Here is a 13,326-nt window from a genome sequence, read left to right on the forward strand (position 1 = left end):
TCATTCTCCTCCTGCTGCACCCCCCCTCCTCTCTCCTCTCTCAGTGTTGGTTTTCAGGGCCAAGTGACTGATTGACTGTTTCTCAGTTTCCTGGCCTCTTGCTGCTTCTCTCCAGTTCTGTGTGGGAGTGACTGTGATCCCCCATCCTGACCTCTGTCTCAGTGTAGAGTCAGTCAGTGTGTCTGTATGAACCCCTCTCTCTCTCAGTGTAGAGTCCAGTCAGTGTGTCTGTATGAACCCCTCTCTCTCTCAGTGTAGAGTCAGTCAGTGTGTCTGTATGAACCCCTCTCTCTCTCAGTGTAGAGTCCAGTCAGTGTGTCTGTATGAACCCCTCTCTCTCTCAGTGCAGTGTTAATGTACTGGAGTGTCCAGTCAGTGTGTCTGTATGAACTCCTCTCTCTCAGTGCAGTGTTAATGGACTGGAGTGTCCTCTCTCAGTGCAGTGTTATACTCATATGTACACATGCACAAACACAAACACACATACCAGAGTGTAATGGACACACACACATGCCCCTGGTCACTCTCCCTCTCTCTGTCCCTGCTTGCACTCTCTGTCATCTCATCATCTCATTCAATTCTCAGCTCAACCAAGGGTTCAGTTATGCAGCAGACAGGAAATGGCTGACACAGGGGTCACAGAGTGATTTAACTCTATCTTCCCTTCTGTCTTTTCAGCCAACAAGACGCTGCTGGGAGGCGGTGGAGGTGAGTGTCTGTGTGTCTCCCCCTGCCTGGCCCTTCGCTGGACCCTCTCTGGCCATGAAGCACTAATCTGTCTCTGTCTGTGTCAGCGCTAATTTGTCTCCAATAGGAGTGTGGGCGTGTCTGTGTGCACCAATAGGAGTGTGGGCGTGTCTGTGTGCACCAATAGGAGTGTGGGCGTGTCTGTGTGCACCAGTAGGAGTGTGGGCGTGTCTGTGTGCTCCAATAGGAGTGTGGGCGTGTCTGTGTGCACCAATAGGAGTGTGGGCGTGTCTGTGTGCTCCAATAGGAGTGTGGGTGTGTCTGTGTGCACCAATAGGAGTGTGGGCGTGTCTGTGAGCTCCAATAGGAGTGTGGGCGTGTCTGTGTGCACCAATAGGAGTGTGGGCCTGTCTGTGTGCACCAATAGGAGTGTGGGCGTGTCTGTGTGCTCCAATAGGAGTGTGGGCGTGTCTGTGTGCACCAATAAGATTGTGGGTGTGTCTGTGTGAACCAATAGGAGTGTGGGCATGTCTGTGTTCTCCAATAGGAGTGTGGGTGTGTCTGTGTGCTCCAATAGGAATGTGGGTGTGTCTGTGTGCACCAGTAGGAGTGTGGGCGTCTCTGTGTACTCCAATAGGAGTGTGGGTGTGTCTGTGTGCACCAATAGGAGTGTGGGTGTGTGGAAGAGCTCCTAGCTCCATTATATGTGTATTCCTATTTTGCTGCCAATGTGTGGTCGCAGTCAGAATGATGTTTGAGACGGCGGGCGGCCTCTTGTAGACCTGAAAGCGCCCGGACTGTTTTCTCAGGCCTGCTGCAGCTGGTGCAGACTGGGAGTCAGTGGGAGAGAGACCCCACAGAGGCAGAGCACAAGCCGGTGTGTGCGTGTGTGTGTGTTGGAGAGATTTACGGCATTCGGAGTGAGCTGAACAGTTAGGTAAATAACCAGCGCAGTCCCTCTCTCTGCTGACTCGGGGGGTGTTAAGTGGCCGGCCGTCTCTTAATCAATACAGTGATAAATCTGTAAGACCGATTCAAACTCATCAGCACTGCCCCCTCCACACCCCTCCCCTCCCCACTGCATGTCTCCCTCTGTCCCTGCTCCCTCTCTCTCCCGGCTTTCTTTTCAAATCCAAAGAGCTCGATGAGAACTGTTGAATATTATAGTGTTGCCAAAGCAATAACTTTTAACAAAAACATTTACAAACTCGTCCCCCCCCTCTCTTTCTCTCTCTCTCCCTCTGTCCCTGCTCCCTCTCTCTCTCTCCCTCTGTCCCTGTGTTCTACTGCTCCATGTCTCTGTAATTAACAGCTCATGCTATTTCATTTAACTCTTCCACACTCCGAGCCTCTGTCTCTCTCCCTGGTCAATTCACCTGCTACTTCTAATTAGTCTCGGAGTTCGTTAGAAGAGTCGTCAACAACTGCTCCTGTAGGAGAACCAGGGCTGCTAATTATTGACGTGGAGGTGGGAGGGTTGTCATGGAGGGGACACTGTTAGGAGGACCATCCCAGGGAGAGGGGGATAGAGAGAGGAGATGAGAGAGAGAGGAGATGAGAGGGACAGAGAGAGGAGATGAGAGAGGAGAGCGAGAGGGGGTCTGAGGCAGACTGGCAGGGACGAGCGAGGGTCTCTGAGAGCAGGTTCAGAGGTGGACACTGGAATGAGAGACACGGACAGACTCTCAGGGTGAAACAGTGCTTCGCTTGTGTCCTTGTTTTTGCAACGGCTGGTCTGTTTGCCTTTAACGCACTAATGCCTGCTAATTGGACTGAAATTAATTAGCTCTGCTCCTAACAAGGGACTCATTACCTAGGAAACAGATGCACTGTGTTGATATGATAGCACTGTCTCCTCAGCCTGAGTGATACCCACTGCGCCAGTGTGTCTGAGAGACTGGTGCCCGCTCATCCAACTGGCCAGGCCCACACCAGTGTCCACCATACTGCTGACCAGCTCCTTTACTGACTGGTCGCTGAGGGGTGTCCACTGTGTCAGTGACCAGGCCCACACCAGTGTCCACCCCATTAGTGACTAGTCACTGAGCACCTCCTCCTGTTACAAGCTCTTCCATGACTGACTGGTCACGGACTGATCTCCTTACTGATGACCACTGACCAGTCACCGGTTGAGCCCCGACGGCCTGACCAGTCACAGATTGACGCCCACTGTGTCTTGACCAATCACAGACGTCAGCCTCCTTCCTGCTGACCACAGACTGGCGCCCCAAGATTTTCAAAGCTGGGACCCCAGCAGGTCCAGGTGATGTGAGCTCTGCTGTACCTGCTTGTTTATGTGTACCTTCTCGCCTCTACCCGATCACAACATCTCTGTGCCCTCGTTGAGACAAAGCCAATTAACACCTGCTAATAAGGTGCCGGTGTCTCTCTCGCTCTCCGTCTGTATTTATAAACGTGAGGTGAGTGTAATGAGACAGGAAGCCCGAAGCCCACAAGGCTCCGGTCCCCAGGTCCCTGACGAGCTGGGGATGGAAATGAGATCTGTCTTCTCTCCCACTTTCCTGCCTGCTGCCTGCAGGAGCTCGTCCGTCCTCAGACAAGCTCCAGTCCCCGCCTGCATCGGCCGAGACATGGGCAGGCCCAGTGACGCGGTCCGCTCCAGGCCTGACAGCGTTGCCAGTCTGACCGCGCCTAGCGTTCCAGTCCACTCCAGATTTTAGGATGTTGCCATTTAGATTTCCAGTGCACAGCAGTCCAATCCAGTCCTGACCTTACAGCCTTGCGTACTAGACTCCCAGTCTGATCCGCTCCAGGTGTGACAGTGCTGTCAGTCAGACTCCCAGTGCGCAGCAGTCTGATCCGCTCCAGGTGTGACAGTGCTGTCAGTCAGACTCCCAGTGTGCAGCAGTCTGATCCGCTCCAGGTGTGACAGTGCTGTCAGTCAGACTCCCAGTGCGCAGCAGTCTGATCCGCTCCAGGTGTGACAGTGCTGTCAGACTCCCAGTGTGCAGCAGTCTGATCCGCTCCAGTTGTGACAGTGCTGTCAGACTCCCAGTGCGCAGCAGTCTGATCCGCTCCAGGTGTTACAGTGCTGTCAGTCAGACTCCCAGTGCGCAGCAGTCTGATCCGCTCCAGGTGTGACAGTGCTGTCAGACTCCCAGTGTGCAGCAGTCTGATCCGCTCCAGGTGTGACAGTGCTGTCAGTCAGACTCCCAGTGCGCAGCAGTCTGATCCGCTCCAGGTGTGACAGTGCTGTCAGTCAGACTCCCAGTGCGCAGCAGTCTGATCCGCTCCAGGTGTGACAGTGCTGTCAGACTCCCAGTGTGCAGCAGTCTGATCCTCTCCAGGTGTGACAGTGCTGTCAGTCAGACTCCCAGTGCGCAGCAGTCTGATCCGCTCCAGGTGTGACAGTGCTGTCAGACTCCCAGTGCGCTGATCCAGTCCAGGTTTTACCTGCTGCAGGAGATTCACAAGCCTTCTGTGCTGCTAACCAATCAGAAGTATATATTGCTTTAACACCTATTGTAATCAAAAATATTAATCAGAGCCAGATGTCCACTGTACCTACCAATCAGAGGCAGACCCTACTGTACCTGACCATACAAAGGCGAACACCCACTTTACCTGACCAATCAGAAGCAGAAGCCCATTGTACTGGACCAATCAGAGCCGGGCACATACTGTACCTGACCAATCAGAAGCAGAAGCCCATTGTACTGGACCAATCAGAGCCGGGCACATACTGTACCTGACCAATCAGAGGCAGATGCCCATTGTACTGGACCAATCAGAGCCGGGCACCCCCAGTGTCTCTGGTCAAAGACCAGTGTAGCGTGCTATCGGTCAGCAGGCTGTAATCAGCTCTTCATCTCAGACTCCCAAGTGCTCTACCGGCCCTCATGTGCACTGTGTGGTCAGACGCACTGTGATCATGAATCAATCAGCCTTTTTTACTCTTAAATGACCACTGTGGTCACTGTCTGTCCCTCGGACAACAAGAGGTCACAGTGTTCTGGCCTGTGTGTGTCTCTAGCTGACCGCGGTGGTCACTCGCTGGCCTGTGTGTGTCTGTGGCCGGTCCGAAGCCTCACTGCCTCTCTCTCTCCCCCTCAGTGGACGGCGCTATCCACCGTGGAGCAGGGCCTCTGCTGAAGAAGGAGTGTTCCACGCTGGGCGGCTGCGAGACTGGACAGGCAAAACTGACCGGGGCGTACGGACTGCCCTCCAAGTGTGAGTACAGCCGTGTGCGTGTGCGTGTCTCTGTGGGGGGGGGCTGGAGCAGGAAGCAGCCTTCAGACACAGCTGCATGGAGCCAGAGCTGGGGTCTCATGCACCCCGACACCTTTCTCCTGCTTTTACCCCTGTCTCCCCCCTCTCTCTCCTCCAGCCCCTGTCTCTCTCTCTCTCCTCCAGCCCCTGTCTCTCTCTCTCTCCTCCAGCCCCTGTCTGTCTCTCTCTCTCTCCTCCAGCTCCTGTCTCTCTCTCTCCTCCAGCCCCTTCTCTTTCTCTCTCTCTCCTCCAGGCCCTGTCTCTCTCTCTCTCCTCCAGCCTCTGTCTCTCTCTCCTTCAGCCCCTATCTGTCTCTCTCTCTCCTCCAGCCCCTGTCTCTCTCTCCTCCAGCCCCTATCTGTCTCTCTCTCCTCCAGCTCCTGTCTCTCTCTCTCTCTCCTCCGGCCCCTGTCTCTCTCTCTCTCTCCTCCAGCCCCTGTCTCTCTCTCTCCTCCAGCCCCTGTCTCTCTCTCTCTCCTCCAGCCCCTGTCTGTCTCTCTCTCTCTCTCCTCCAGCTCCTGTCTCTCTCTCCTCCAGCCCCTTCTCTTTCTCTCTCTCTCCTCCAGCCCCTGTCTCTCTCTCTCTCCTCCAGGCCCTGTCTCTCTCTCTCTCTCCTCCAGCCCCTGTCTCTCTCTCTCTCCTCCAGGCCCTGTCTCTCTCTCTCTCTCCTCCAGCCCCTGTCTCTCTCTCTCTCCTCCAGCCCCTGTCTCTCTCTATCTCTCCTCCAGCCCCTGTCTCTCTCCTCCAGCCCCTGTCTCTCTCTCTCTCTCCTCCAGCCCCTGTCTCTCTCAATTCAATTCAATTCAATTCAAGGTGCTTTATTAGCATGACCGATGGGTACAATCAGTGTTGCCAAAGCAAATAAAAATAATAAAATTAACATAGAACAAAACAAAAAATAGAAGTAAAATAAAATCTACAGACATGTTACAGACATTTACAACAAAGACATATTATATAATATTGACATACTGTAGGCAGCTGGAGCATTATTGGGAGACGGACTCACTGTTCCTCAGGCTGTGACAGGAGATCACATACTGGGCTGCCAGATCAACTGAGTTCCCTCCTCCCTCTCCCAGTAGGATTGGGACCTGTTGTGGTTTTGGCAGGTGTGGGAACTCTGGGATTAGATTTCTGAATTTCGGGAAGAATGTTTCTCTAATCCCAGAGTATCTGTCACAGTGCAGTAGGAAGTGCACCTCTGTCTCTATTTCTCCCTGCTGGCAGTGGGAGCACAGCCTGTCCTCTCTGGGCAGCCAGGTCTGCCTGTGTCACCCAGTTTCTATGGCCAGGTTGTGGTCACTGAGCCTGTACTTCGTCAGGGTCTGTTCTCTCTCTCCTCCAGCCCCTGTCTCTCTCTCTCTCCTCCAGGCCCTGTCTCTCTCTCTCCTCCAGCCCCTGTCTGTCTCTCTCTCTCTCTCTCTCCTCCAGGCCCTGTCTCTCTCTCTCCCTCCTCCAGGCCCTGTGTGTCCCTCTGTCCCTGCTCCCTCTGGGATTAGATTTGTCGATGTAGGGAAGAAAGTTTGTCTGATCCCGGAATATGTGTCACAGTCTCTCTCCCCCTCCCTCCCCGGCTGCACAGTGGGCAGTAATTATGCAGTCAGATAGTGTTTACAGAAGGAAGCGCAGTTTAATTTATTCCCACACTTAGCAGTAATTCCCGACTCTAATTTATTGCCCGTCTCCGTGCGCGGCGCGCTCCTGCGGGCTGATCCGGGGGTGGAGGGTCTGGCTCAGGCCCGCTGTTTATCCCGCAGCTCTGCCGGGCTCTCCGGGCTCCTGCTGCGCTGGCGCGGACTTTTCAAACACGCTTGCTGTTTCTCAGCTCTCTTCCCAGTACAAACATAATGAGTGTTTACTGCAGCCCTGATTAATTAACTGGGAACTATAATCAGACTCACTGACACTGACAGAGCAGTCTGAGACACTGCAGGCTGGACTGGACTGGCTGGACTGGGAGCTGGATTGTTTTTCACTGGGATTGTAATCAGTTTGGGTGGCCGGAGAGGAGAATAACGACAGTGTGTCCCAGCCGAGCACCACCAGGCCCGCGGGGCTGCGGAGGAGAGGAGAGAGAGAGAGAGGAGAGGAGAGAGAGAGGAGAGGAGAGGAGAGGGATAGGAAAGGAGAGGAAAGGAGAGGAGAGGAGAGGAGAAGGATAGGAAAGGAGAGGAGAGGAGAGGAGAGAGGTAAACAGGTCGCACACCAGCCTTCTCCTCCGTGGCGCAAACACCCTGACTCCCTTCCCCTGGGGGCCAATTAGGACAAGATCAAAACAGCCCTGTCTCCCACGGGCCCTGGAGAGGGGCTCCCTGCTGCCAGACGCTCCCAGCCTCTACCGGGCCGGACCAGGTGCTCGGGTCTGAGTCGGGCAGGGCTGGGTATCGAGAGGCTGGACCCCCGTGTCCTCTGTCCCTCTGCTGAGACGTCAGGCTCATCCTGACAGCATCAGTACAGTCCCAGCCTCCCTGTGTCCCCCAGAGCGAGAGGCTGGACCCCCGTGTCCTCTGTCCCTCTGCTGAGACGTCAGGCTCATCCTGACAGCATCAGTACAGTCCCAGCCCTCCCTGTGTCCCCCAGAGCGAGAGGCTGGACCCCCGTGTCCTCTGTCCCTCTGCTGAGGCGGCAGACTCATCCTGACAGCATCAGTACAGTCCCAGCCCTCCCTGTGTCCCCCAGAGCGAGAGGCTGGACCCCCGTGTCCTCTGTCCCTCTGGTGAGACGTCAGGCTCATCCTGACAGCTCATCCTGGCTGCTGCCCTGTCTCTGCCAGCCCCGCGGGGGGGGGGGGGGGGGTCGAGTCACGACGATGTCATTAAACTCGTTAAGGAGGTGGGTTGCCATGGCGGCAACGCACCCTGCTCGTTATCGGGGGGGGGGGGGGAGGAGTGTTTGGTGTCCGTGCTGACCAGGCTGGTCAGCTGTCTGAGCAGGTGACCGACTCCCAGTACAGGATGCAGTCCCATCAGTCCAGTCTGAGCCCCGACAGCACACACACTGGGGGGAGGGGCTGTGTTACTGGGGGATGTCAGAGTGCCAGCAGTCTGGGGGGGGTGAGCTGCGGAATGAGAGCGGAGGGGATTGGGGGCCTGGGGTGGTGGTCTGGGGCAGTTGCTGACGCGCAGTGGGGCGGCTGACCCACAATGCACTGCTGTCAGTTGGCATCACGTCTCGCGCTCACGCACACGACACCCGGGACAGTGCGACACCCCCGGGCGGAGAGAGAGAGAGAGAGACGAGAGAAATCCAACACCCTCCCCCCCGTCTCCCCTCTCAGAATATTCCCCTCTCTCCCCCCTCCCCCAGTGTCCTGCTCTCCTGTCGGAATATTCCCATCTCTCCCCCAGTGTCCTGCTCTCCTCTCAGAATATTCCCATCTCTCCCTCAGTGTCCTGCTCTCCTCTCGGAATATTCTCATCTCTCCCCCAGTGTCCTGCTCTCCTCTCAGAATATTCCCATCTCTCCCTCAGTGTCCTGCTCTCCTGTCGGAATATTCTCATCTCTCCCCCAGTGTCCTGCTCTCCTGTCGGAATATTCCCATCTCTCCCCCAGTGTCCTGCTCTCCTGTCGGAATATTCCCATCTCTCCCCCAGTGTCCTGCTCTCCTGTCGGAATATTCCCATCTCTCCCCCAGTGTCCTGCTCTCCTGTCGGAATATTCTCATCTCTCCCCCAGTGTCCTGCTCTCCTGTCGGAATATTCCCATCTCTCCCCCAGTGTCCTGCTCTCCTGTCAGAATATTCCCATCTTTCCCCAGTGTCCTGCTCTCCTGTCGGAATATTCCCCTCTCTCCCCCAGTGTCTTGCTCTCCTGTCGGAATATTCCCATCTCTCCCCCAGTGTCCTGCTCTCCTCTCGGAATATTCCCATCTCTCTCCTCTATTTCTCAAGAGGGTAGAATACAGGTCACAAACGAGAGGAGGCTCCTCCTTTCTGCCCATCCAGGTCGTCAGGCTCCGATCTCACTGGAGATCACCCTTACGGTCGGGCAGCTTGTTCCACACACCCGCCGCCCTTGGTGTACAGGTGCACCTCGGTGTTAAAGACCCCATGTCCCCGGGGGGGCAGGGCGATCTGGGCCGCCCCCCACTGCCCCCCTCTCTCTCCTGTCCCTGCCCCGGGTCTCTCCGCCGCGGTCTGACCTCTGCCGAGCTCCTCTCCTCTCCCCCCTCCTCCTCTCTCCGGGCTGATTAATGCTCTCGGTGACGGAGAGCAGCGACTAAAACAAACAGCTCTCCGATCGATGCTCGTAAACAGCGCCGGAGCAGCTGTAAATAACCGCGACCGGCACCTTCCTCAGCCGCGCGCGGGCCGTGCCACGGGGGGGGGGGGCGGCTGGCGAGGGCACAAGGAGAGGACTGGGGGTAAGAGGAGGGGGGTGGGGCAACAGCTGTGGAACACCAAGAGGGTGTGGACAGGGAGGGAGAGGGAGGCAGTGTGGAGTCAAGAGGCTGGAGCCGAGAGAAAGAGAGAGGGAGGCAGTGTGGAGTCGAGAGGCTGGAGTCGAGGTGAAGAGTTACCATGTGTATCAAACGGAACTCATTGAGAGTGACCTGGGTTTCCGGGGGGAGATATTTATTGTGCCGACGCTGCACTTGGTGGTGTTTCAAGCTCAGTGCTGATTAAGAGATCGATGACAATAAAAGATCGGGCCCCTCGGACAAAGATAAGAGCAGCTCAGCAGCGATGGGCCCGCAGGTGAGGACACCCAGAGCAGACAGGAATAAAACCGGTCCACCTCGCTCTGACTGGTCTCTCTCGTGTCCTCCTTTTCAGATGTCATCCACACAGTGGGGCCCATCGTCCAGACGGGGTCTGTGGGGGACAGAGAGAGACAGGCTCTGCGCAACTGCTACTGGAGCTGCCTGGAGACGGCTCGCGCTCAGCAGCTGAGGACTGTGGTGAGGGAGGGGGACAGGGCAGGAGACAGAGAGGGGACAGAGAGAGGGAGTGGGACAGAGAGGAGGGGACAGTGCAGGTGAGAGAGGGAGAGGAGACAGAGGGTCGGGAGAGTAGGGGGGGGCAGAGAGAGAAAGAGGGACAGGGAGGAGAGGAGGGAGAAGGGGAGAGAGATGGGGGAGCAGGAGGACAGCGGAGATAGGAGAACAATGCTCTCTTGTTTTGTCTTTCAGGCGTTCCCCTGCATCTCTACTGGCGTGTACGGTGAGTGACAACAGCACTGTCCACTCTTGCTGACTGCTGACCGCTGACCCAGGCACAGTCACTGCACACTGAACACAGGGGCAGCTCACACCCTCTCTCCTGTCCACACACATTGACAAATGACCACTGACCCAGGTCAGCGCGCCTGAACTCCCTTCTGTCCAGTTTGAAACCACTTCTTCCAGCACAGCATCACCTGGGAGCCGGAGCTGGGGTACACCCAGTCCACTACAGACACCTGCACCAGGGCCAGTGTTCCCAGAAGCCAGTTAACCCAGCAGCATGTCTTCAGCCTGTGGGAGGAAACTGCAGCACCTGCAGGAACCCCACACCCACAGGGACAGCACGCAGACTCCACACAGACAGAGCCCCAGGGCTGGGACTGACCCCAGAGCTGCCTCAGCACAATACAGACACCAGCTGTGCTGATACAGTGGTGTCCACCCCCCCAGGGGCCCACGCTGGACAGGGGGTGTCCAGGAGGTCAGGACTGTTCAAGCCCGGAGCCTGGGGCCGGAGTCTATCCCAGCAAGCAGCAGGCACAAGGCAGGGGACATCCTGGACAGGACACCAGTGCGTCACAGCGCACAACAGACACACACGCTCGCACCCCGGACGATTCTCCCACCCAGCACACCGGCGCGTCTCTGTACTGTGAGAGGACACCAGGAAACCAGAGAACCCGCAGGACACTCACGCAACAGGGGAGAACATGCAAACTCCACACAGACAGCACCCCAGAATCGAACCCCAGTGCCGACCACTGAGCCCCCCTGCCGCCCCCCCGTTTAAAGTTCAGTTCACGACGCAACTCAGAGCAATAATGAGGTGACTTATGCAACCCCTGCAGGGTACCCCCCCAGTGAGGCGGCGGACGTGGCCCTGAGGATAGTCAGGGAATACCTGGACACTCACGGATCACAGGTAGGAGCACACCTGTCTCCCTCGAGGCGGTGTGGATATATCAGTCATCCCAGGACAGAGGGGGCACCCACAGGGTCCAATTAAAACCAAGCTCTGCGAAGCGTGCGCGCTGACTCAACGTCCCCACGGAAACACCCGCTCCCTACCCCTGGTGCGACACCTATTCCCTTCCCTCCTGCACAACAACAAGCCTTGTTGTCAAAAACACCACCAGCTGCAGCCAGAGGCAGGGCTGGGGTGACAACAGCACACCTGAGGGAGAGACAGAGGGAAAAATACAGCAGGCGAGGAGAGGGAGAGTCAGGAAGAGTGCAGAGGCACACTTTAAAAAACCAAGTCGGTGGACAGCTGGTCTGGTGGGTCAGCTCCAGTCTTGTTAGACCAGGAGGACAGCTGGTCCAGTGGTTCAGGTCCAGTCTTGTTAGACCGGGAGGACAGCTGGTCCAGTGGTTCAGGTCCAGTCCTGTCAGACCAGGAGGACAGCGGGTCCGGTGGTTCAGGTCCAGTCCTGTTAGAAGGAAGTAGATTTGTTTGGCTTATTGAAGGTGTGGAGGAAGAATCTGACTGTTGTTCTCTCTCTCTCCACCCCCTGCTCGCGTGCCATCGTACTCCTCTCACCTTCCTCCTCTCTACGTTTCCCTCTCTGTCATCCCTCTCCCGGTGTGCGACACCCTCGTAACTCCACAGACGTGTGAAATGGCTAATTAAACAGTCTTAATTAAAGATTCCTCGTTAAAGATCTCATTTTCCACAAGACGGGCAGCTCCCTCGACCTGCTCCCTTGCTCACGAGACAGAGCGGGAGAGGCAGGGAGAGACGAGTCTGCTGGGCTAACCTCCCTCCCTCCTGCCAGCTGGAGCGCATCGTCTTCTGTGTCTTCCTCAAGTCCGACGAGGACATCTACCAGGAGAAACTGCCCCTGTACTTTCCTGAAGGTCAGGACACAGCCCAGCTCCTCTGTATCTTCACATTAACACACCATCCTCATCCTCAGATCTGTAGAGTAACTGTAGAGACACTCAGCCCAGCTCCTCTGTATCTTCACATTAACACTCCATCCTCATCCTCAGATCTGTAGAGTAACTGTAGAGACACTCAGTCCAGCTCCTCTGTATCTTCACATTAACACACCATCCTCATCCTCAGATCTGTAGAGTAACTGTAGAGACACTCAGCCCAGCTCCTCTGTATCTTCACATTAACACTCCATCCTCATCCTCAGATCTGTAGAGTAACTGTAGAGACACTCAGTCCAGCTCCTCTGTATCTTCACATTAACACACCCTCCTCATCCTCAGATCTGTAGAGTAACTGTAGAGACACTCAGTCCAGCTCCTCTGTATCTTCACATTAACACACCATCCTCATCCTCAGCTCTGTAGAGTAACTGTAGAGACACTCAGCCCAGCTCCTCTGTATCTTCACATTAACACACCATCCTCATCCTCAGATCTGTAGAGTAACTGTAGAGACACTCAGCCCAGCTCCTCTGTATCTTCACATTAACACTCCATCATCATCGATAAGACGAGAGTCACTGTGCACATTAAGGAAACAGCAGCGTGTTCAGCAGCAGCTGTTACCCACAATCCCTTTGTCTGTCTCCTCTGCCAGCAGGCTGACCCGTCAGAGACGTGCTGAGAGAGGTAACTGCATGGTGTGCAAGCCTGCTGGTCCCAGACTGTCCCCTACACTGTCCCCTAGAGAGACCCCCCACATCCACTGTCCCACAGTCCCCTAGAAACACCCCCCACACCCACAGTTCCCTAGAGAACCCCCACAACCACTGTCCCCTACACTATCCCATTGTCCTCTAGAGACCCCCCACATCCACAGTCCCCTAGAGGGACCCCCACCCTCAGCAGAGACCCTCTGGCTGCAGCTCTCTGACACGCTCGCTGGCGCAGAGTGCTCAACTGACACCGCTGACGAAGACGATGATAACGGTGGGGGTGTGGTTGTTCTTTGCAGGTCCGAAGGTGCGGAGCAAACTGTGAGAGCGTCCCGGCGCAGACTCCGGACCCCCAACCTGTCCCCCTCGGCCCCTCTGTCCCTCTGCCCTGTCTGCAGTGCTCGCGCGCTCAATAAAGGCTTCGACACCAGAGCTCTGCGTCCTGCCTCTTCATTCTGCTGGACAGGCGCCCTTCCGTGCCAGCCTGCTGCTGTCACCAGGACAACCGGTCCGGCGGGTCAGGTCCGGTCCTGTCAGACCAGGAGGACAGCCGGTCCGGTGGTTCAGGTCCAGTCCTGTTAGACCAGGAGGACAGCTTGTCCTGTGGTTCAGGTCCGGTCCTGTTAGACTGGGAGGACAGCTGATCCGG

General features: G+C 56.2%; 1 protein-coding gene across 3 annotated transcripts in view; it reads left to right on the forward strand.

Moving 5' to 3' along the window:
* macrod1 (mono-ADP ribosylhydrolase 1) overlaps nucleotides 1-13,109 on the forward strand; it is a 48,864-nt gene extending 35,755 nt beyond the window's left edge. Inside the window, exons 4-11 of one of the 3 annotated variants that reach the window (XM_088608783.1) lie at nucleotides 679-708; nucleotides 4,762-4,878; nucleotides 9,695-9,819; nucleotides 10,051-10,081; nucleotides 10,932-11,005; nucleotides 11,859-11,940; nucleotides 12,620-12,651; nucleotides 12,977-13,109. In XM_088608783.1, the coding sequence (XP_088464909.1) occupies nucleotides 679-708; nucleotides 4,762-4,878; nucleotides 9,695-9,819; nucleotides 10,051-10,081; nucleotides 10,932-11,005; nucleotides 11,859-11,940; nucleotides 12,620-12,627 (467 nt within the window). In that variant the 3' untranslated portion in view covers nucleotides 12,628-12,651; nucleotides 12,977-13,109. The remainder of the gene's footprint in view (nucleotides 1-678; nucleotides 709-4,761; nucleotides 4,879-9,694; nucleotides 9,820-10,050; nucleotides 10,082-10,931; nucleotides 11,006-11,858; nucleotides 11,941-12,619; nucleotides 12,652-12,976) is intronic. The other 2 variants (XM_088608784.1, XM_088608782.1) reach the window with 2 other exon arrangements.
* Nucleotides 13,110-13,326: the final 217 nt, after the last annotated feature.

This window comes from Lepisosteus platostomus, chromosome 16 (assembly GCF_059453375.1).
Source record: "Lepisosteus platostomus isolate fLepPlt1 chromosome 16, fLepPlt1.hap1, whole genome shotgun sequence".
In the NCBI taxonomy this organism is placed as follows: Eukaryota; Metazoa; Chordata; class Actinopteri; order Semionotiformes; family Lepisosteidae; genus Lepisosteus; species Lepisosteus platostomus.